The sequence below is a fragment of the Rhipicephalus sanguineus genome, chromosome 1 (assembly GCF_013339695.2).
Source record: "Rhipicephalus sanguineus isolate Rsan-2018 chromosome 1, BIME_Rsan_1.4, whole genome shotgun sequence".
Classification (NCBI taxonomy): domain Eukaryota; kingdom Metazoa; phylum Arthropoda; class Arachnida; order Ixodida; family Ixodidae; genus Rhipicephalus; species Rhipicephalus sanguineus.
The window spans coordinates 334,270,771-334,296,070 of NC_051176.1; the positions used below are offsets into that span (position 1 = coordinate 334,270,771).

Below are 25,300 nucleotides of genomic sequence, written 5' to 3' on the forward strand. Positions count from 1 at the left end.
GTGGCCTTTCTGCCGGCCACCCCTGCTTTAGCCAATGGAATGTGCTTGGAACTCTCGTTATCGGCGTGCTCGAGAACAACACCGCGGAGTGTCGAGATTTTGCCACCTCTGCCACCAGTGACTTGGATTAATATTTAAAATAATATAGCCATGGCATTCCGATGTAGCACTTGGCGTCTATACATGCCTGGCTTCTCAAGGAAGAACTGCGAATCAGCACTGCGGACCGGGTTGAGAGAAGCGGGCCATTGCTTGTGATTTGGGCACGCCCGTTTTAGGCGTGTTAAACACCGCCTCCTATAGTTCACAGTGCGACTCCTACAAGCGGCTGTCTGTAAAAAAAAAAGCGAATTAAGGTCACTGATTTCTTCTATAGGTTATGCCTGAAAACAAGGTTCTGTCAAGCACTTTCATCACCCAAGATTTCAAATTGGCTGAAAATCTCGGCGGAGAAAGTTTTGTTCAGTATCTTTTTTAAAGAACCCGCGACGCAGAAAATTCGCTGTCGGCGTCGGCAGCGTTGTCCGTGAGCGAGAAATCGCGATGGATGCAAATAATGAAAATCGTGAGGTCCGAGTCAGAATCGAACGCCCACATTCTGCGTGGCAGTCAAACGTTCTATACCACGGAGCCACGCCAGTGCTCGAAATCACTTTGAATAAATACCCTATACAGGCGGGGGACACTTTAACAGTCGCAATAATGAGTGGCAGAAGTGCAGAATCCCACCAGACGTCACTACATGTGTACTGCGTAACGTTCAAGTGGGTGGTTTAAAGCTTTTCGCATATCGAGGAAGGCTCATGTGTAATTCTACTTGATGATAGCGCAAGCTGAATGAGGTGAAAAACATAACCAATGAAAGCAAAGATAATTAAGCCAATGAAAGCATATAGGGAGCATTATTTGTTGCTTTCAAGTGTATTATAATTACTATGGAAAGTAACTTAAGTGGACGAAAAAGCACCATCCACGACCATCGAATTACGCATCCGATGCTCTACCCAGGGGTCTCAATATCACCTCACAGCGGGCCGCATTCACGAATTTTAGTCGCACAACGGCCGGGACAATAAAGAACGTAAGAGCAGGAGGAAGTGGGGTGGGGGGGAGCTTCAGAAAATGTCACCTACCGTTGTCATCTGAAAGAAGGCCGTTCCCATGTTTCATGTATGGGCCATTTCCGAAGGGGATCTGACGTCAGGTTTCGAAAAGCATATCGGTACTGATTTCGACAAAGACCTAAATCGGGACGCCGATTCTGAAATATATATAAATTTCTCGTTCCACGGTGATGTTTCAACTGAGTGACCACATGAGGTACCTCACGACGAAAAATGCTTGAAACCAGTCACGCGTCTGGGTAGCTTACCCAAAAAAATCCCCATTAATTGCAATAGGCGATAAAATAATACGGATACTATTTAGCAAAGTCACAAAACATTATTCATTGTGAAGCCGCGGGCTGCTAGCAAACGGTCCGCAGACCAAACGAGGGCCGCGTGTCTGAGACCCCTGCTGGGCCAGTTGAGCTACGATGGAGGCAGCTCCCTTGTTCACTCTGTGTTGGGTATTTATGAATGAGTACTAAATCCCTGAAAGTGTCACCCGTCGCCACTCGTAGCCGAGGCGGCGAGTGGCGCTGGCTCCGTTAACTAATATTTGCAACTTCCCGACGCCACGGCGCAGCTGGCTCTCTAGACCCAGTCGCCTTTCATGGTGGTTCCAGTTCTCTTCTACAACTGTCGGGCTTTACGAAAGTAATATTAATGCGACAGCATAAGGAGCCCGTGTCACGGAAATTGCGGCGTCGGCGGCGCTGTGCGTGAGCGAAAAATCACGATGCATGCAAAGAAAAAAAAATTAAGCCGGCTTCGCTCTAGTGGTCCCAAGCCTGAAGAAGCAACGGAGCTAGCCGGTCAGCCTTGTTTCTCTTCCTTTTCCTCTGTTCATATTTTTTTCTTTCTTTCTTCCTTTCCATTTCAGTGTTTCTCTCTCTGTCTGTTTCTCGATCTTCCTATTTTTTTAACCTGATAGCGTTAAAGAACTCATTTCCCGGGAATTCCGGTGTCGACTTCGCCGTCGTTGGTTGTGCACGAAAAATCACCATCCTGTCCAAAACCGAAAAATCGAGAAAGATGCAAATGAAATAAATAACAGAAACTTCTCTTCGAGTGAGAATCGAACCCAGGCCGTCTGCGTGGCAAGCAGGTGGTCTAACACAGTGCCACGCTATTTCTCGAAACTGCTTCGGAAAAAAAACACTATATGAATGTCACGTAGTGGAAGGAGTATCCTTAACGCATGTAATATTGCCTGGCAGAAGCGTAGAATTGCGCAAGGCGTCAAAACATGTTAATTGAGCAACGAGTGGGTGTTTTAAAGGCCCACCCATCACAAATAATAATAATATCTGGGGTTTAACGTCCCAAAACCAAGATATGATTATGAGAGACGCCGTAGTGGAGGGCTCCGGAAATTTCGACCACCTGCGGTTCTTTAACGTGCACCTAAATCTAAGTACACGGGCCTCAAACATTTTCGCCTCCATCGAAAATGCAGCCGCCGCGGCCGGGATTTGATCCCGCGACCTTCGTGTCAGCAGTCGAGCGCCATAACCACTAGACCACCGTGGCGGGGCATCACAAAGCGCTCAGACATATTTGGTCATCATCAGCTGCAAACGCATTCACAAAATAAACAGCTGCGTGGGACCGCGTGTTGATTTGTACGAACGCGTAGTGGGCCCTTCGTTGATTCGCAAAAGGGATAATTATAGCTTAGTGGGCACTTAACAACTGTACTTGCAGTAGGTATTCTAGGATACTTCGAAACGGCCAATGTTATGCGCACAGGCGTTCGTTTTTATGGCATGGTTGAGGCATGCACCGAGAACCGAAGCGAGGCTAGCAATTGAGAAGGCGATGTTCTACTCTTGAAGGCGAAACTTAAGCGTCCACCAAGTTTTTTGTTTTACATTCTTCCGTTTCGTTTTCTCTCTCCGCTACCTCTTTCTTTTCTATCTCTCTATTTCTTGCTCTTTCTTTGTTTCTCTTTCTTTCTCTATCTTTTCTGTGTCTCTTCCTTTCTATCTTTCTCGCTCTGTGTATTTATTTCTCTGTCTTTCTATCTTTTTATCACGGAGGTGTTTTATGCCGGGGTCCACCAAGACTTCCATGACATATTTCCGTCACGGAAATACGTCAACAAGTGCACACGATCGGATGACAAAGAAAAAACTACAAGAAAAATAAGTTCCGTAAACTAGACTCGAACCCATGAACAGTCCGTCCGCGACGATAGGTGACAGACGCTCTAACGACTGCGCCACGGTCACACATGCAGAAGGTTTCACGAACGCGCCTTTCATCTCTCACACTTTCCTCTCACAGTGCTCTTGGCTCGCGGGGTGGTGTCACCGTCTGGGAGCGGTAATGCATGGCCTCCGCGATTAGCTCCGGCAACGCGCCGTTGCACCGTTGTTATGTTCACCCCATTCGGCGCGTTTCCAAAAGAAGTGTAATATTGTCAGCGCATTACAACGCGAGGTGGCGGCTTAAGCCCAAGCCCCGCTCCTAGCATCCATCCATATTAAAAATACCTCCGCCACGCTAGCCTGGCTGTTATTCCGCGTTCCCAGCTTGAACCGTGAGAAATCACAGCCAGGCTAGAGGGGAGACTCGACGCGCATCGCGTTTCCCGTCGCATTTCTAGCCCTGTCGTGGTACGAACTTTTGATCTTTCTGTTAACCCAGTTTCTTTCCCTGACACACACGCACACACCCTATATATGCTAATTAGTCCCCAGCTCTCCCAACACTTAAACATTTTCTTAAATGCTGACTTCTTAAGTGCCTTATGAAAGCGCTGAAGCGTCAGAAGTCTGAAGGCCATGGGGTGCCTCAGTGCGACAGAATTCAATGGAAATGCTCAATTGAAGCTCACTTGTCATTGTCTTCAATCACTTGGCAGCTCCTTCCCCCCCCTCCGGACATCGTCAAATAATGCCGTGCCGTTGTTTCCTCTGCCATGGTGTATAAATCCCGTATGAACTGTGCAGCCACGTATTTTAAACAGGACAGTACTGGCGCGGACTAAGTTGTGTGGTGGATACGAGGGCGTGTCACTGTGCAGTAGCGCAAGCACATGCCGAAACGATAAAGCATGATCACAAGACATGGCGCTGCGCAGGCGCGTCCTTGCCGTGTACGTATGCTGCCCATACGCCACGCGGTCATCTTTCTTTATCAAGCCGTGTAATATTCCAAAATCTGGCCATAGTTATTCTCTGTCGATTTGTACATTTACATTAGGCGCTGGTTTCGGATTGAGAAGATTATTTCTAGAGTTAGCTGTGCGAAATAAATCTCGCTTGCCTTAGAAACAAACAAATTTCGGCCTCCAAAAACGCTTGTGAGCTTCTTTCACAATTTTTGAAGTTCGAAGGCACTCAGCTAAAAATAATTCAATTCTTGATTGCAGCACTTTTTCGCAACAAAGAACATGTCAATTAGATACTCGCGAGCATTTTATTCCGCTTTTCCATCGAGCACGTGAACTGAAAACTCGTGAGCATTTTATTACGCAGTTGCCATCGAAGGAATATGGAGAAAAAATAGCGCGGGCAATGTAAACGACCCAACATGCCTCCAATTCTGAAATGCGGTATTGCGGTAATACAAAGCTTCACTGTTACATATTTGTTCTAATGTCACATGCTCTTTTGTGTCTTTGATCGTGGACACGAATACACTTACGTAAAGATACAATAGTTTTACAGCTGTAACTGCAGAGCAGTGCGTGAAAACAAACGATTCGCAACGCAAAACAAGAATAATAGTCTGCAAGTTCGTCGCCCATTGAACTGCAACGCATTTCGAATTCAACTCATCACCGAAACTTCCTGAATAGAAAAAAAATGGCAGATCCCACGCATTGTGAAAATCGGTTTCATGCGAAGCAGTCAGCGACTACTTGTATGCTGTATTTTATGGCTTTGAGGCAAGTGTTACGAGGTGGCTCCACGTGTTTTTGTAAGTGTAGTAGCTGTATGCACATCGTGCGCTTAACAGGCACGTCGACAACACTGGCGTTTAAAGGGTAACTTACGGTGCGACGTGTCTTACGGTGCCACACGTGTCTGGAGGAAAGAGTCTGACGACGTACGCGACAGGATTTTCACGTTATTCATGTCATGACCCGACGGTCATATTCGTCTAATCTCGTACCCTCCCACGCCAATATTGGTCTATACCAAGTTAAGGAGGCGATCATGAGAGCACATACATACATACATACATACATACATACATACATACATACATACATACATACATACATACATACATACATACATACATACATACATACATACATACATACATACATACATACATACATACATACATACATACATACATACATACATACATACATACATACATACATACATACATACATACATACATACATACATACATACATACATACATACATACATACATACATACATACATACATACATACATACATACATACATACATACATACATACATAGATAGATAGATAGATAGATAGATAGATAGATAGATAGATAGATAGATAGATAGATAGATAGATAGATAGATAGATAGATAGATAGATAGATAGATAGATAGATAGATAGATAGATAGATAGATAGATAGATAGATAGATAGATAGATAGATAGATAGATAGATAGATAGAAACGCTCAAGGTGCCAAAGGTTCGCTAAGAAATGCTTCGCATTTAAAACGAACAGTTGCATTTGTGAGAACTCAAAAGTTTTTCTCACACGTATTTTTACAATCGGGTAAGAAATAAACTCATTGACGAAAACTTGCAACAATGAATTGTGATCCACTGCAAGCAATGGTTTCCGTGCGAACATTTCCTCACTCTAGTTACATGAATCCCACAAATACCGTAAATTTGTGTTTCCCTAAAATTACGCCAGCAAGCACCGGTCACCCAGCTATCCAGAACACAGAATGTCTTAAGGTCGGGCGTCGGGTCAACACGGCGAACTAATTTTTGAGGCGTAGAAAGAAACTCGCAGGGTCTCTTATGTACAATGGGCAAAGACGACTCGAAGGCGAAAGTCGTCGTCTTCTGAGTCGATGCATTGATCCTCCCCCCTCCGCCTCCGAAAGCTTTCTGAACCTCTTTGTAAAAAGACAGGGCGTGCAAACACGGAATACTTACCAAATAGCTCAGCTCTCTGTTATTCTAAGTTTCTGAACCTAACGTGGTTTTGCACTGCCTCCGAGATCGGGGAAATTACAAGCTTTTTGCTCCTCAGATGGTCATGCACAGCCTCCCATTATCGGCCCGCCTTTGACCAAGCGACGATGTCCTGCGCTGTTGTGACGTCATGATGACGTCATAATGATATGACTACAACGTTGCAAACTCCGGCGACATGTGACGTCATGATGAAGGTACACGGTGACACCATTGATGATGTCATGCGACTTTTGGTACGTTAACTGCACTCGCACATTCACAAGAGTACGACGTCACTTTTTACCGACTTTTATTACTTAGCCGTTTTTCGCATTGTTCGTGTTGACGTTGACCCCGACGCCGGTCTCACTATGTACCATCAGGTCTCGCGAAATCTCAGCAGTTCTCGCGATGTACCGTGAAGTTTCGCCAAATCTCGAAGATGTATCTAAGGCTTTCGCCTTAATACTAGCGGTGGAAGCGTTGCACAAGGTAGACAACAGCAGTACATCAGCAAAACAGAGCAGTCCATTACGTGGAATCTTACAATCGGATTTCCGGAAAAGGGCTTTTAAGAATTTAAGCGTTTCAGCTATGAGCAAGCCAGCTGGCCCACGACGTGGTGGAAAGTCTAGGCCTATCTGCCCCGACGTGAGAGCGGCCCGCTACGTGCTAGTTCACGCCCCGACGGACCTGAATAAAGTTCATTGTTTAAACAGCGCAAAAGACGAAGACACATAAGTGTCCACAACTAGCCCAATTTTGCACACTGTTGCTGAATAAAGTTTTTCCATTCCATTTTAATGGCAACCTAGTGGCTCATATCACAGCATGCTGCCTGGCTATGTTGAAACTCTGTTGAAAGCTACACCGCAAGGTGCAGACAGCAAAATTAGCAAAGCTTAACAGACACGCTTCAGTTTCAGTTTATTTTAATTCATAAGAATATGTTACCATGTTTTATACACAGACAGGGGTCCCAAAATCCTTGACTGCACCGGGATCCTTGCTAAATTTTTACACAAAAAGAAAGAAGTGGAATACAGAGCAGAAAACCAATTCAGATAAGCAAAAAGTTCCAGAAACTGAGTGAGGACGCACGTAAAAGCAAAGGAAGAAGGTAAATACACAATCATGGCTAAATTACACAGCTAAAAATAAGCAACGGAACAATATATAAAGTTAATCAGACAGTAAATAATTTCTTTTGTGGTATTTAAGTGAGTACAAATTAGACGACAATATATTGTCTCTATCCGCCGTTTGCAACATCACCGGTTGCGGTCATTGATTTAAGATTTCGCCGCTCCATTAAAATGTGAGTCAACGCAAATACATCGCAATATTTCTTTTTTATCGTCGATCAATAATACGTGAAGTTCGTTTCACTGATTCATTTACTTACCTTAACGACCCCAGAGGGGTGTTACATAAGGAGTGGTTATGCCAACAAAAAATTGGCCGCGTATCTGCGTGTTTCGCTGCAAATGTCGTCGAAAGACGATAGCCTTCTGCCGGCCGTCCTACATGACTCCTCTATGTTGAATCGCCGCATCTGGCTCAAAGCGTCGCATTTGCAGCTCAGCCCAAAAAACACTAGCATTTTCCGCGCAGCCTAAGAAACACTAGGGTCTTTAGAATTACGTATCTATGTATTTTCTAGGAAAGCAACACATCACCTAATACTTACGTATTGATGTTGTGCCTCAGATATGCGTAAGATTTGCTTTTTGATCGACAATGTTCACAAGTATGAACGGCGCTACCAGTTCAAGATGGCTGGGCGTTCAGCAAGTGGTTAAACTTTGGCTGGGTGGCTGAATCGGGTGACAGACAGAAAAACAGAAAGACAGACAGACAGATCAAATTTTCTGCGTTTAAGTTCCCCAAGAAAGACTATCGTCTTTAAAATTGTCCATAAAAACATCTTGTTACTTCTTCCATGGAGGCAGCTGACGTGGTGATCGAAGCGATGTGGTGGGGAAGGCTGTACCAGTCTATCGTTTTTATGCCTTAAGACTGCATTTCACGTTATTCTTCGCACGCGCGAATGCATTTCTTACGCAAGGCTAAAATAATTTTACAATTGCAGCCACAAAACCGGGTCCGAACAGACGACTGGTATGGCTATAAAAGACAGCGACTAAAACCTTACCTTACCTCATAGCTGTCCTAAGATCAAACGAGGGGGGAAAAATGTTTGCAGCCCTCCATTTGAGCGCAAGTTCAACCCCTTGATATTGATCAGAACTCTCACGCCTAAATTTCTAGGCATAGCAACAACAACAACAACAAAAAACATCAAAAGACATCAATAAGAAGACCATGTTTGCCACACAGGTATCTCGAGCATTATGACAGACATAAACGAATTAACACAGGTTTCACAGCAGGAATTGGTCATTACAGCTCACAGAGTTTCCTGTGTGGATATCTCAACTCCATGCTTTTCCACAACGCACAAGTGCACTCAATTTGGATTTACCTAAACACATCTTCGGTATGGCTACGGCAGTCAGTATATAGCTATGTATCCGAACAGCACACACTGGAAAGGACCTACAAAATTCGTCTGCATTGAACCACTCTAAATACTTGGGGTGATGACGTTTCATCCCGTGATTTTCAAGCGCCAGGCAATATTGATTACTGCGTGTATTTATTTAGGCAGTTTTTCTTGAGACGAGAAACCGGCTTCTCACATGGGTGGTTTTAATTATTTTGTTTTATTATTCAAGAAAAGAATACAGTATTGCTTGTTTTGCACTGCATTTGTCTCACGTCTTCAAGTAAAATTTGAGCTATAAAACTGACCTATAAACTGCTACGACATCCGCGTATGCGCAGAAATCCGCAGAAATCGCAGAAATTTTCCGCAGAAATCGCGCATAAAAATTCTGCACACATGGTCGCTGAGAGTGCCATTCGCTTAGAAAACGAACAGTGCAGCACGCAGACTAGAATGGATAGTACATGCCAGCGCGACAGTGAAGTTACTCATCGATACATCACTTCTCGAAGTGATTCTGATCCTTTTTTTTTTTGAGGGGGAGGAAGCTTACGGAGGTCCTCGTCGTTGTGCATGAGTTGATGTTTTCTAAGAAAGTAACGGTTCATGAATGAATGACCACATATTTCGCATTTACACGGTGTTTCTCCGGTGTGCGTGCGTTCATGTTCGCGGAGATTGTGCGACTGTGCAAATGATTTAGCGCATGTCGCACATTTGTAGGGTTTCTCGCCTGAATGAGTGCGGCGATGTGTCGCGAGATTGTACTCCCGCGTAAAATGATTAGCGCATATGTCGCAACGATAAGGCTTTTCGCCCGTATGAATACGACGATGTCGCACGAGATTACTGCTGCATGTAAATGATTTACTGCATATCTCGCATCTGGGGCGTCGTTTTCCTGGTGGCTTCTTGGCGTGGTTGACTTCGCCACGGACACCGTCCTTGCGCTGTTCCCTTTGGGTGGAGCCAGTAGCACCGCTGCGAGTAACCGAACAGCGCAATGTAATGTGTGCATTGATCGTTTTTATCATTGCCAACTATATGGACATTCTCGTCGGGTTTTTACCGTCGTTGCCTTCATTTTCGTATAAAGTCCAAATTGATAACATCACCGCGCGCACCGTATGTTCCACCAGGAGTAAAAGCTCTCGAGCGCTGACGACGAACGCAGCGGAAGCAGAGATGAAAAAAGCCCACCATCTACATCAATCTTGAACGAAGAAAAAGTGCGACAGGAGGACGAACAAAAGAAACGACAAGACAACGGCGGCGTTATTAACAAGGGAGACACTGTTTTAACTGGGTGACTACTTAGCCACCTATGTTGCGAGATACTTCATTGATGCCATAGTATGTTATGCAGTAACTGTAACAGCCTTACGCAAAATTTAGACAAACATTAATATTCTTGGTCACGTTGGAATAGCAGTTTAGTGCTGCGTGATGGCTCACATAGTATATTCAAATAGTAGGACACAACGTAATAGGGAGAAAACAGATTATTATTTCAAATTGCATGGCTGCTAACCGGTACACGGTGTGCTATCCCAAAGCAGGAGCATGAATAGTCGTCAAGTGCTGTTGGGGTACATACCGGATACGCAGAAGTCTTAATATTCGGTGTGTGCGTGAGTGTGTGCTTTAGGTACGTTGCTGTGATGTGTACTTACCATGGTAATTACTTTGAGAAATTAGCAGTTGATTAGTGTAAGAGGTCAATGCTATGCCACCTGTCTACTTAAATCTTTTATGTGATTTTGTAATTGAATCAACTTGACATGTCAGTGCACACCCACATAAAAACAAAATAGCCAAAAACCTCTAGTTTGGTTATTGTAATTCACTAGCTTTTGTACGGCTGCTAATTTGCTAGTTCGGTTACTAAGATCTTATGATTACTTAGTGCGGTTACAAAGAACTAGTCACTTACTAACCAGGTAGCGAATTTCACTAATCTGTATTTTTTATATCTTGAGTTACTACGAGGTTAGTGCTTTTTGTGACAAGTAAAATGTTAATGTTTATTTAGTGAATATGCCGACCTCTTTTTGTAAGAGTGTAGGGTACAATTCAACGGGAAAGGCGGCAAATACAGTTCCTCGGTCAAAGCACGTCGGAGAATTCCCGCGCAACTTCAACGTGTTTTTCAAAGGTCTTGAGTATAAGTCCTGAGGTCTGCCGTTAAACGTGAATACATATATACTTTTGAACAAGCGTGCTTTGGCGAAACAAGAGTAGTTTCTAGCTCTTTTCGCGTCTCCTCCTGCATCGCCAATACGGTTAAATTAGAAATATTTCGGGGATGGACGCTTCCTCTTCTTTTTGACAAGAACAATTAAATTCCCTCCAATTATAATAATAATAATAATATGCAGGGTTTAACGTCCCAAAACCACGATATGATTATGAGGGACGCCGTAGTGGAGGGCTCCGGAAATTTCGACCACCTGGGGTTCTTTAACGTGCACCTAAATCATGCACCGTGCCAACTGCATTAGTCACGGTGCGACGTGGCGCTCCCTCACGCCACGTCGGTAACCAATCAGAGCCGTTTCGATTCCGCCGGGGATTAAAATGAAGTATAGTCCGGTATGCACACGCCAAGCTTCACATCCAGCATTTTCCTCGATAGAGGAAGTGCTCCTGAATTCTTCATTGTAAATGTTTGACGTTTTGCTATCGTTATATGTTTCACCTTGGTTGAACAATCTTCGGTTATTCGTCAGGGCTGAGTATATTCTTCTGGCCTGTCACGTGTCCACGCAACGTTGCGAGTTCCGAGCTTCTTTACTTCGCTAAGTACAAGGTATTAAGATAAAGGAGTAATTAGGTTTGGTAGTGTTATGAATATTAAACATGTTCCTGAGCAGTCATACATTAACTGATCCAAGTGCCGAGTCAGCGGTCGCAATACACAAATGGTGCTTCACCCACTGAGCGCGAACCGTCGCTGTCACAACGCTTGCGTAGTGTAGCACCGGCAAGTGAGTATGCGCGTAGTATGCCGGAGTTAAACGTTTCTTCGTGCAGCTATTGTGCGTGTGTGCGCGTGCGGGTACATATACTGACAAAATGGCCACCTACAAGAAATTACAACTCTCCCTTTAGCGTAGAAATAAAATGGCGCAAATTAACAGTGTCCTGCATGCAGAAGATTCTGCATGCAGAAGAACCGTGTAATTTATGTCGATGGAAATATTGAATTGGCACTCGCAGTCGGAAAGTTTAGTGCACATACTTGGGAGGAATGCGGTAACGTTCTCGCCAAGTGTGATCAGATACACCGTCGCATTCGTCTCAGACACTGCATCTCTGTTGATTAGGCGTTACTGTAAAGGATTTTGCGCGATAAATGTGCTAGTATCGGAAAGTAGCCGAATGTAATACACATGTAGCGTGGTGTAAGAATTTAAACGTGATATCACTTGGTAAACAATCTTCAAATGTGCTGAATATGCACGAAGGCCATCTGATACATACTGCGCACTTTGAGGGTTCCCAATGGTCTTCTCGTACCGATCCTTCAGCATGTCAGCCCAAACCTTTTCGGAACTGCAAAAATTGAACGTAAGGATACGATCTGATACAGTTTACTCCGAGCTGTATTTTTACATTCAAAGGAATGTTTCTTCAAAAGAAAGTTTGGGAGGAGAAAACTACTTTCTTGTTATGTAACGTGCTACCCTTATTGTGTCCTTAACTCAATAGTTGTCATTCTGCCAGGCAACAGGTCAATGGTACACGTGGGGTGTGATCCAATAGAAAATACCAGATTATGCTGAAAATTCCACCTCCTGTTTTAGCACTACGGCATAGGTGACAGATTATCAGCCTAAAGGATGATTGATCTGTAGCTGATAAACATCTCACGTGCAACTTCATTCAATGAATGAGAACTAACAGACAATAATGCCAAGGAAAGTATAGGGCATGTTATTTGTAGTAATTCGGATATACGTGTGAAGAAAGTAAAGTGGACGAAAAGATAACTTGCCGCCGGCAGGAACCGAACCTGCCACTTTCGAGTAACGCGTCCGATGCTCTACCGCTGCTTTGAAATGCACATATGTACCCCATAAAGTGGACGGGAGGATGACCGCCGTCGTAGCTTAGTCGTAGAGCATCGGACATGTTAAGGCCGAGACAGACGGCACGATTTTCCATCCGATGCGACGTCCGACGCGGCGGTGGGGAAAAACCGGAATGGTGACCTTTCATAGCATCGGACAGCCACCATTCCGGCTGCCGCAACGCCGGCTCGGCCGTCGCATCGCATGGAAAATCGTGCCGTCTGTCTCGCGCTTTATTCGAAGGCCGCAGGTTCGGTCCCTGCAGGAGGTAAGTCATCTTTTCGTCCACTTTACTTTCTTCACATGTATTGGACTCACCCTCAGATTTAATGCAAACCAATGACATTCCCTTTAGAGGCAGGAAGGCAGAAAGCTAGATTAGAATTTCTTTATCAACTTTGGAACAAAAAATTAGCTCTAGATACATCCCCGTATTTGACTCCCCTAACTAGCAGGCCCACCCGACACCAGCACCCAAACGCCTTAACCCCATATTTTGCTCGCACTGACCTATTTAAGTTTTCATATTTTCCGAGAACCATTAGTGAATGGAACTGTCTTACCGATACATGTGATCAAACTGCAAAATAACATTCTTCACCCTTTATTGTTGTTGTGTCATTGCTACTTCTTTTGTATTTGTATTCGTATTAACCACCCTGCATGGACCATGAGTCCGCAGTATTCAATAAATAAATAAATAAATATCCGAATTACTACAAATAACATCCCCTATACTTTCCTTGGCATTATTGTCTGTTAGTTTTCTTTAATATTGTGTCTAACAAAGAAAAACGAGCCCTTAAAAGTCATATTTCCTTCATTTATTCAATGAAACCACTTAATAGGCGCTCACCCCGCACTCTCCTGCAGAATCGCTGCGCTGCTTGTGCCCGTTTGTGCTGTGTCACTGCTGCAAGCTGACGTTGTGAGCAATGGTCTTTCTGCTTCTGGTGTTGCTCCCGGCCGTATTTGAGGGTCCTCACTGTACAATACAATAACACGTTATAGGAAAATTAAACGCAAAGCTTACACTACTTCCTAACTGCTATACCTAAGGGATTATTTAGCGCAGCCCAAGTGACTGCCGACGTGTCTACCGCTTCTTTTCGCCTTCGACGGTTCCTTGCTAAATCCGCATTATCGATGCACTCTATACTGACTGCACTAGATTGGCTTCAATAAATACTTGTTCAGAAGTTTAGTCGAATATGATGCCGCACGTTTATTGAAGCACACGAAAACGAAAGCAATGACGATTTCTCGCGCATGCGTAAAGTATTAATGAATACATGAGGACGTTTATTACATCAAGCCGGCGCACTGGTCCCCGGACTTCGTTAGATATAACGGAACCTACCACCATGGCAGTGCAAGCATTTGAACGCAATAGCGTTACAGAGCTCGTTTCGCACAAATTGCGGCGTCCGAATCGGCGGCGGCGTCGTTGGAAAAAATGGCTTTAAGAAACTCATGTAGTGGCAGGAGTCTGCTTAACGCATGTAGTATTGCGCGGCAGGCCCGTAGCCGGGCACTTTTTTTTTTTTTTTTTTTGGCGAGGGGGGGCGGGGGGGGGAGGCACTTGCTCAAGGCCTTGGCTGTTTAAGATAAACACCTATTTTCGTAATTTATTTTCGGTAAGACGCCCACTCCATCAGAATTGCAAAGGGGGAAGGGGGGGGGGGAGGGGCTAGCACCACTCTGACTTTACGGGCCTGTTGAGTGGCAAATCCATAGAATCGCACTATGCGTCAAAACATGTGAATTGCGCAACGAGGGGGCGGTTTAAAGCGGCCCACTCATTACAAGGTGTGCAGCTGCGCAGGCGCGCGTTTCACCTTACGGAGGGGTAGTGGTTACTTCGCCAATTTGAAAAAGGAAGAATTGTGGCGTTGTGGGCAATTCGCAACTGTATTTACATTAGGCATTCTACGATGGTTTGAAACGGCCAATGTTACGTGCACAGACGTTCCTTTTCTTGCGGCACGGTTGAAGGCGATGCGCACGGGGCCAGATTATGCTATCGCGTTTTACTCTTTAAATCGAAGGTCAAGTGTCCTTGCGTTTGTTTTTTTTATTTATTCTGCACGTGTGCACTGTTGCTCACGCGGGTACCGAGCGTTCAGAATCCAAGTGCCAGCACACGCGTTCGCTGTCGCTCGCCTCTGCCTCAGCCCATTGAAAGACCACATGTATTTCAATGGACTGTCTTTGCAGGCTTTCTGTAAGGTGGCTACGTATACAGTCTGACATCCGCTTACCTCCATTCCTTCTTTTCCCAACACGATGACATTATATCCAGTAAGAACACCTCCAGCCAGCCGGCGTTACGTACCTTAGGCCTCGTAAGGCCGAAAGTTTGCGCTGTCGATGTCTCAGAAAGCGGTGAAACAAAAGGCCCAAACGTTTAGACATTCGCACGTCGTAGCGCGCATTCGGGCTACGTTAATAAATGGAAGTGTTCGATGAGAAGCTCACCTCGCATTGTCCTGAGTCGAGCTTGCCTGGTTTGTTTCCTGAACTACTTGGTTGCTGCCGCTACACGTAGAGGAATATCGTGGCGTTTGTCCTTCATCGGCCATGTCTCTTGGTTACGTGGGCACTTTGCAGACACTGATCCCGGTGGGAAAGGCGCGGACAGACACCTACGAGTCCCCAGCATAAGCGCAGCGGTTCACCCTTTGCCAAAACTAACGGACCTTGTCGAGACTTGACACAGCGCATGCGCATTCTTACGTGTTCCGTGTAGTGAAAAATCGCATCTTAGTGCTCTCTGTTCTTATCGCAACGCTTAATAGTCTAGGCGGCCCACGTGCCCCTATATCATGCCTAATCATATTTCCGTCTTTGCTTTCAAATTTCACAGCGGGTCGCACTGCTTATCGTGAGCACCAATGAATAGAAAATATTCGACGGAATATTCTTCTGGCAACAGTGGCCACTTCCGCCATCTTGCAGGTGGCGTAGTTGCAAGATGGCTATGTTCCAAGTCTCGAACGCTGTCTACATATTCTTCTCGGAACTCTAAAACTGAACATTTCACTTCATATCGACGGAGAACATAAAGTACAAGAATGCACAACTGGACTAGTTGGTTACCGTTCTTAAACATTTTGAAAATTGCCCAAACTGCGACACGTACGAGAGAAGATAGGTCTGAAATGGGGTTGTCAGCGTATAAGTGTGCTTGCATGAACAGCGAAGCGGTTCTTAGTCGAGTCTTTGGTGGCCGATGTTGGCGTAACGCAGGTGGCTCATTTCACGGGTATGTGCCAGAGAAATTGGGTAAATCCCACTAGTCACCATTGGTCCACTAAAAATGAAGAAGAAAACTTGTTGCGGTTCGGAAGCTGTTTAAATTCATAGGAGACAACAAGAGGAAGAAGAAGACTGCGGGGACCGAAGGCGCGCGAAGAAGAGAATAACAAAATAAGAACCACGCTTTCGTTCGCATTGAACGCAGTTGTTTCGTCTTGGACCTACGACATTTGCGCTTTCAGAATGGTCAAGCCTCCTCGTTCTCCCGATGAAAGAAGCCACCCGACGTGAGCGTCAGCGAGAACTGACGCGGAAACGGGCTAACGCACGGCAATGGCCAGTGTGTGATTAGAGGACAGGTGGTGAATATTGTGCCCACTGACGTTCAGATAACTGCAGTTTGGCACCCCAGAAACTTTCCTGGTGACGTTGCCACTGACGTGTCTCTCAACCGAAGGCGTTTTTCTAAACCTGCGTATAAGAGTGTATGGTCAAGATGCCATAAAACTATACTACCATCTCAAAGCTTCACAAAAAGTGTTTAATAAAGAGCAGTGACCCAACATATCTGAAAGACTTGCAAAACATGCGAGAGCCTGACGAAGGGAAGGCCTCCAGCTTCGGTGTTTCATCAGTGTCCGCGAAGCGGAACTGGTTGAATTTCTTGCAAACAACATTTAGTTGCAAGTCAGCGCTGTGGTTCGTTCGATCTTATCTAGTTTGTGTATTAATTTGCGCTGTTTTCAAGATGCTTATCAGAACGTCAAGACAGCTTAATGCGTGTCTCTTCTCTCACTATGCGGCTCATTACAAGTTGCAAAAAGAATGGTCCCAGATTGTCCGAATGGAGGCATTACCGAGTGTGCAGCAGGATTTCGCCTTCATGATATAGAGTCTGCATGCTTCCTATTTTTTTTTTTTCGAAAATTTTGCTGGTGCTAATACCAAATAAATAGGGGCATCTTGAATTTGGATGCAACATTTCGGAGATGGAGTTTCGATTTTTATCAAACGTACTTTTTCCAGCAACCTTACCACTCTAGCGAAACCGATAAATGCGTGACCACGCCTTTATTCGTTTTTAGTCTGGTTATATAATGAGGCATAGAGGGTGCTCACGCGCTGACTCAAATTAGGCGCAACACTTGAGACCCGAATTGACCGAGGTAGCACCTTTATCCATTTGGGAGCTCGATATTCAACTGAGGTTATGTTATTGTCGCGCCTATGGGAGGATAACTCATTTTCGTCGCAATATTCTGCTAACTATACTTAATGACTTTAGTCGTAAAAGAGGAGGCAAAAACGCAAGCGACGGCAAGTATCTTCCAAGAGTTTATTAAATTCAAACTTGATGAGCAGGAACAATCTTATTAGACGCGATGTATAGGCAGACTTCTCACTAATGCTGTCAACTTATTATGGACGTAAATGTATGTACACTTGCGTATGAGACTTTCGACCAAATTGAAATAGAGACAGCACGGCTGGGATCGAACCCGCGCGCTCGATCTCAACAGTGCAATGCCATATAGCCACTAAGCTACAATTCCTGTGCGCATATCTGGGCAGCTATCACCAAGATATAAACAGCTGTCCTAGAATTCACTTTCTTTGTTAACTATCAAAAACGTCTCGTCATTAGAACATAGTTCCTTTGAAATTAATATAATGCTCAATAAACGACGCTCAAAATGGAAGACTAAGTTTGTATGGCAAGGAGACTGGACACACAGCGTCAGTTTACTTCTTGGGAAAACCGAGATAAATATTTTTCTTCCAGCCGTACTTCAGCTCTAGTCATAAGCAGTAACATTAGCCGGTATGGGCTTTTCAGGGTGTTAGTAGTTAGTTCGAAGCATTCAGGCAAGCTCAGAAGTACGGCGAGATATTGACAGATTTCCTTGTCGAGAGACTATTTCGCTGCAGTGGTGCCACGTCCTGAGTGTTTTTTCCTAACGTGCTTCTGCAGGCTTCGTCTATACTTGTATTTAGCCCCGCATTGCTGGCATCGAAACTGCCTTGCGTCTGTCGTTTACTTGTGACTGTTGAGATCGCGCTCACGGGATGCGTCCGCAAGCACCACATGCATAAGGCATTTCGCCTGTGTGACACATGTAATGCCTTTTGAAAGGGCAAGGGTGCTTGAACAATTTGCTGCATGCAGGGCACCGGTGTCTTTGATCAATCACGTTGATGTCGCTATGGATCTTGAGGTCGGTCGCACAGGTGAATTCTGTCATGTAGAGGGAGCACACCGAGGGTTTATCATTGGCCGGGTTTCCTTGCCGCTGGACGAATGCCTCGGCGCTTTCTCCAGGCTGGCTGCGAGAGGACGATTAAGAAACATTTAAAAAATTTTGCAGCGAAGCTGTGTATGGCTAAGACATATCTGTCGTCTGCGGGCAAAAACTCAAAATGATTTTTTTTTAATTAGGAGTAGAACGTCCAGCAACACATTGTCGGCAAATGTGAAGCTACGGTTTGACCCTGGTTCATCTCGGAAACAATCTTTTCGGGTGGTGCTACCTCTAAAATGCTTTTGCACTATTTATGCGAACGCTGGGCTAATTATAAAATACGCGATCGTTGTTCCCGACGAAAGTAATCCATCGAGATGAGTATTGATGACTAGACCTCTGATGAAACTTGCCGACAATTGGAGGCTTCTTAGGAAAACTTGTAACGCAAAAGCACACGTCCGGCACTATCTGTCCCCAAAAAATTACTTATTTGCAGGGCGTGTGAGTAAATCTCGTATTTTGCTCCGGTACACGCTAACGTTTTACCTCGCCGCTGGTAAGATGGCTGATTCTTCGCATCACTTTCGAGGCATAACTTCCATTCAAAACTTATGTGCCGCAGATGTTGGGCAAACCCCATTACTCACCACTGGTCCACTAAAAAATGGAAAAAACACATGGGCGAAAAACGTTGGTTACGATCGTGTACGAAACGCATGTGAATGGGAAGCCCAAGAAAACGACGCATTTGCCAAACGGAGGATGCGGTAAAATGACGCATGCTGCTCGAATGGTTGCTCAAGATTATGCACGAAACGCCAAGCGCATGCCTTAAGCTTAACAAGACCGAGCATGTCGGCATCAAAATAAGCATACTGCTCAGATGGAAAATTTGAAAGGAGCGTACGCTAATTTCAAGTAGGACTGTCTAAAGGGATGTTTCTGATTAAGTTTCAGGGTGTGTTATATGTGTCACCTCGATCTGTATGGTATGCTAAGCAGCTTCCCTGCTCATCTGCCTTTGTAGAGTGAAATGCCTCTTGTTTACTTTGTTTTTGTTTTTTTCAATAACGCTTGCTTTTGCAGCACCGTCTACACTTGAGCCGTTCCATTTCGGCAGGAAAGCATTTCCTTTATTATCTAGTTTACCAATTAAAGGAGGAAGTCTGGATGGAATCTGTGCGATGCGACGTTACCTCAAAGCTACTCGAAGAAGTAACTAACGCGTTATTCTTGTTTCTTTTTTTAATTTTATTTCTCACTCTAACCTGCAAAAATACCATGAAAATTTTGTGACTTCGTTTTTTTCTTATAAGGTACCTAGGGTCGGCTAAAGCACAACAATAAACTGCCACGAAATGACGGCAACATACAAGGCCTGTTTGGCAGTACGAACAACCAACAATAATAATTTTTGGGGTTGTATGTCCCCAAAACCGCGATATGATCTATCGTGGACGCTGTAATGGAGGGATCCGGAAATTTCAACCACCTGGGTTTCCCTGCGTCTTCTCTGGATCTGAATAATGATTACTCAAGAACAACAACAACAACAACACAGGGTTCTTTAACGTGCTCCGAAATCTAAGCCATGGGCCTCTATAGCATTGTGCCTCGATGCAAATGCGGCCGCCGCGGCCGGGATTCGATCCCGCGACCATTCCGAACAACGTTGCCTTGTCCTTAACACGTCTCGGTCTTTTGCTTAGGAACATGTAGCTGTACAAATGGCTCATAATAGTACAACTTCAGTTTTGCTGAAACAACCTTTTCGATATATTGGTGTATGTATATTTACTTAGCGAAACCAACCTACTGCTTGTTTGTTCATTTGCTGCAATACCGACGGCAATCCTGTAGTTGAAATACCTTAGAGAAACTTCTCTGCCCAGCATGATAATGATTGCTCCGGTAAAATGTTTGACAATTCGAATTTATCCGATGAACTTCGATTTTAACGGCTGTTTAACCCTGGTCCGGTCTTTATCGAATGGACTTGTTCAGCGGTCATAAAATATCGGCAGGTTTGGCCGATATAAATATTACCTCATACTTAACAGTTTCTCGCAGAGCGCACCCATCGCACATTTAAAAATGACTTGCGCACGGTGCCAGAGACGTGGCGAGACGACATCTTGATATATGCACTGGGGCGCTCCAGACCACATGGAATACACGGACCTCGTAAAGTATGTTTGCGTCTATTACAAGAAGCTTTAAGGTTGTAATACGCACAAACGTAGGTGTTTTGTTTACAAGTATTTGTGATTGCGTGTATATTGCCATGCGCACTTCTTTTGCTATGTTTATGTGACTGGTCCGTCACACGTGTACGCTGTCTTGCGCAAACCACGCCCGAATGGCTGGGAACCTTCCAGATTATTTCAGAATCTTCTTATAGGCTTGAGCGCGCAAACAGTTGAGTTCATTCAGGAACCAACGCGGCCACCAGCGATAAGGCTCGAATGTTCGATGCCGCATGTATAAATGCCGACACGACTTACCACAGAGCAGATTATCGACGGTCGACGCCCTGTTCGCCGCTATCAGTGTACAGTGTGTATTGTTGTAGGTTGACTTTCCGTTTCACGGCCACAAGTTCGGCCAAATAACAAGTTTCATTTTGGACACGCCGACTGCTACCTTCGTCAGCGTCACGACCACGTGACTATGTGTTTGTGCGTTCAAACCTTCAAGGCAACCAAAATACATGTGTGCTGATGTGTTGGTGTTACGATATAATTTCATCTAAGGTATTGGTTTCATCAGAGGTTTCATCTAAGGTATTTCCATCTGAGGGATTTACGAGAAATAAACTCCGAAAAACACCCTCCGAATTTCAAGAAAAATAAACTCCGAAAACACAGAGCCCTAGATATAGGCCTCATGCCGGGTTAACGTCAGAGTGGTTCCAGTGTTCGCTTCGCTTTTATAGAAGTCTAATAAACATTACATTTGTATTCCCATGACTCCGAGAGCTATATTCAAGCGTTGCTCGACCCCGGAGGAATATGCTAAGTTACGTATGATATTCACATCATCGCATCGTAAAGTGCACTTCGTTTCGATAACACGGACGTCTGTCCTCTAAAGTGAGTGCTGACGTTACGTCAGGCCATAAGCTACCCTTTAAGCGCCAGTGTAGTCGGCGTGCCTGGTAAACCATGATGCGCATACAAATACTACGTTTACAAAAATACGTCGATCCACCGGTAACGCTTGGCTGAAAGCCAAGAAATGCAACATAGACAACTACTCAATGTTGCATTTTTTGTAACAATGTTGCATTTTTTGGCTTTTTGGAAGCCGTATGCGGTTCCGAAACGTGAGATCATCTCTTCCGACTTGGTCAGTGACCGTGAATCATCTCATCCAATGCCTGACCAGACGAACTTTCGTCGAACTCTTGACTACAACTACTCGCTGTTTGCTTCGCATGAAACCGATTCCCACAAGGCGTGGGATCTGCCGAATTTTTTTGTCAGCTGATAAGCATAGCTGCCACTCGTTAGTTCGATGATACAACAATAATTGTTGGGGATTAAGGTTCTAAACCCATCATATGACTACGAGGGACGCGATAGTGGACTGCTCCGGAAATTTTGACCATCCAGTGTTCTAAAAAAGAAATCCTGAAATGGTTTTTGACATTTTTGTCAGCGTTAAGTCTGCAGCATCGTCAAATTATTCGTACCACAAATTAAGCGATGCTTCTTGGATCAAAGTAGCTACGCCTGGTTTGCTTGCTTTAAGTACTTGGTAGCTGCTGCTACCAAGCGTTGAACATCGTGGCTGTTGTTCATCGGTCATGTCTAGCAGTCCACGTGTGCAGTTTTCAGACACTACGGTAGCAAAGGCATGGACAAACATCAACCGAGCATCATTGTAGCGATGAACCCGGTGCCAAAACTGAAGCTCGGTATCGAGACGTGAGACGGTTCATGCTCGTCCTTGCCCGCTGCGTGCATATATGTGCCATAGCCACATGCTCTAACTTAGAACTTGTTGCTGGGCTAGTTGGTACATAACTGACAAAAAGCCTAGACCCCTAAGCATCACCAGGAGAAAGAGGCACAAGAAAGAGCGTCCCTCAGAACTGATTTTATTCGCGGAACAGCAGAAAATATATAAGCCGCACCACACATGCGAAAACAGCACTGCCTCACTTAATCCTTACACATCGAACACGCGGGCATTACAAAGCCATTTCTAATGCAGAAAAGCAGTAAAAAATTTAAATTCAGGCGTGCGCAGAATAATACACGTATCACTGATACACAACTCGCATTTCTTATTTATCCAAAAAGCTTCCATTACTGCCCGGACCAGATCACCTCAGCTTTTGGTAAGAACGGAAACGGCCCATAGAGGCCCATAAAAGTAGGTGGGCCTCTAGCCTTTCGCCTACATCGAAATGGGGCCGTCGCAGCTGTGGTTCGATCCCGTGACCTTCGGGTTAATTAGCAGCTAAGCGCCATAACCACTGGACAACCGTGGCGGGTGCTTTGCTATTGTGGTCATCGTGTTAAAAGGACAAAAGAAAGGAGACTTTTAGTTCAACACCATTGAGGTGCGAGTATTATATTACATCAATATATCGCCTTCAAGCGTACTATCCTAAAGAATATCGACTGGTTTGATAACGTCTTTGCAGAGAGACAATTTACTTGACATTAGGGGTGCAAGAATAGTGAAATTTTATATAGAATCGAATTCGAATGGAATAGTGCCGAATAGTGACCACAAATATCGAATCGAATATACAAAATATTTCACTGAAAATTGAAACAAAGAACAAAGAAATGAAATCTGCTCATGTCCTCGAGCACCTAACGCGGTGAGTGACTGCTACCGAAGGACTACAGATTGTCACGCAGAAACACAAACTGTTCCACAATACCTGGCTTCAGGCTCCCTCGCCGTGATGTTACGGTGTGATCTGCAGTTGAAAATATGCGCTCTCTGGACACCTCAGTAGCAGCGATGGGAAGGTTCGCAAAGTAATTTTGGCGATACTTGGATAGAGTGCAGCTCCATGCTCTTTCCAGTGCTTCAAAGGATCATCCTCATCCAGTCATCAGCTGCACTTATAACCTCCTAACGGTTAACAGAGGAGGTACGGTAGCTAGTTTTTCTTTTTCCTATGGTCGCGCAATACGGCTCATCTGACAATGGTAATGTGCTGCGTTGTCATGAGTGCTCCGGGCCCAAAAATCTTCCGGCGGCCGTTCACAGCCGCGTTTTATCTGCGGCGGGAACGATGGAAGTTTCTGAACGAGTGGTGCGGTGCTGCATATGGCGACTGCACAGCGTGAACAAATTTTCGCATGTGAAGCCAATTGCCGAGGATTTCGCGGGCCGAAGGCGGGATGTTTCACGGCGCTTGCGGCACAAGACCCAACTACGCAAGAAGTTAGTGTCTTCGTTTCGGAAGCGAAGTTGTAAACGTCTTGACAGTTGTGTCCTATGTGTTTTTTTACGTGAGGAATTGACATATTCTCCTTTAAAATAAACATGCGCTCGCTTTTGAACCACGATATCGGTGAAACCTCTAACGAAAGGCTTACTGTAACGACTCTAGCGTTAGTTATAGTACCCCATCCTAACAAATTTGCACTGTAAGCCTCTGTCGCGATTTAGATATTTTTCTTTTCGAAATATTCGAAACGTCGAATACCTATTCGAATGTTGAATTATTCGATTCGAACTCAAATATTCGCGCAACCCTACTTGACATACATGGTTTATATACATATATACACATATTACCGTAAAATGCCGAGCAAGCGCCCCCCCCCCCCCTTCGGTGAAGGATAATCCGACCAGATTTGGAGGGGGGCGCTTGCTCGGTCCCGGACCGAAATTCCAGATGGTGGCGGGAGAGTCACTAAAAATAAAAATGCCCACCTATGTTTGTAGTGAAATGCTTTATTTATTTACTGTTTTTATTCCCCCTCATCACTTTCAAACCATTGAAGCAGCGACCGGTTTGACCAATATACGACCGGCCACATGAAACGGAATTTCATAAACAACATTAGATACGCATTCAGTGTACTCGTTCTTGTGGTTTTTACACAAGCGATGCTCGTCTTGAAAAAAAGTGGCCGCAGGGGAGGAGAGGGAGAGAGGGGGGGGGGGCGCTTGCTCGGTCACTGGCGCCTATTTCAGATCTCCCGAAAAAGGGAGGGGGGCGCTTGCATGGGTGGGGGCGTTGCTCGGCATTTTACGGTAGAGTCACTGTATATGCTACCTTTAGGTAGCAGAGTAGCGCATAGGTCCGGCTAGCAACCACAGCTATGCGGTGAAGTCGCACTCCATTTTTGCAGGCGACATGCCTACCGCGTCGCCGATAAACATGTCTGGCGTGTCGAAGGCCGGCGATAAACATTGGCTGTCGATAACTACTGTTAATTGAGTGAGCTGCAGCGGCGGCGTCGAGAAATCCAAAAATTGGCCCGAGCGTCAGCTTCTCCGCAATGCATGGTTGCTAGCGGCGTTGGAAAACAGACGCGCAACTCTGCTACCTAAAGGTAGCATATACAGTAACTCTATTTTACGGTATATGTGGCAGAGGAATCACGCAGACCACGGTAGATTAAGGAAGTACGACGTTCGTTGGTTTGGCACAGTATATTTACTAACGTTTCGTCTGATGGACCAAACTTTGTCAAAGATACAAGTACATCGTGGCGGGCTTGTTTAAACAAGCTTACACGAGATAGTTTCGTGGAATATATCGATAGCAAGAATGGCAACAAAAAACTGCGGTCGCACTGGGGAAGCTGGTCAGGCCGCAACCTCATAATGAGCTTCCCCAGTATAGCTTTGACAAAGCTTTCACAAAGTCTGGTAAACCATACGAAACAAACGTTAGTGAATATATACTGTGCCAAACCAACGAACGTCGTACTGTTTTTTTTCTTCCTTATATATATTTTATATGTACAGTTGAAACTCGATTTAACGAA

The 25,300-nt window shown here is 44.8% G+C and overlaps 1 protein-coding gene across 1 annotated transcript in view; it reads right to left on the bottom strand.

Annotated features, from left to right (window-relative positions):
- LOC119384167 (uncharacterized) overlaps positions 1 to 15,582 on the bottom strand; it is a 31,170-nt gene extending 15,588 nt beyond the window's left edge. The window contains exons 1-3 of the mRNA XM_049413364.1: positions 15,307 to 15,582; positions 13,685 to 13,813; positions 12,239 to 12,310 (exon numbers count right to left, since the gene is read on the bottom strand). Coding sequence (XP_049269321.1) covers positions 12,239 to 12,310; positions 13,685 to 13,813; positions 15,307 to 15,410 — 305 coding nt within the window. The 5' untranslated portion in view covers positions 15,411 to 15,582. The remainder of the gene's footprint in view (positions 1 to 12,238; positions 12,311 to 13,684; positions 13,814 to 15,306) is intronic.
- Between the last annotated feature and the right edge of the window lie 9,718 nt (positions 15,583 to 25,300).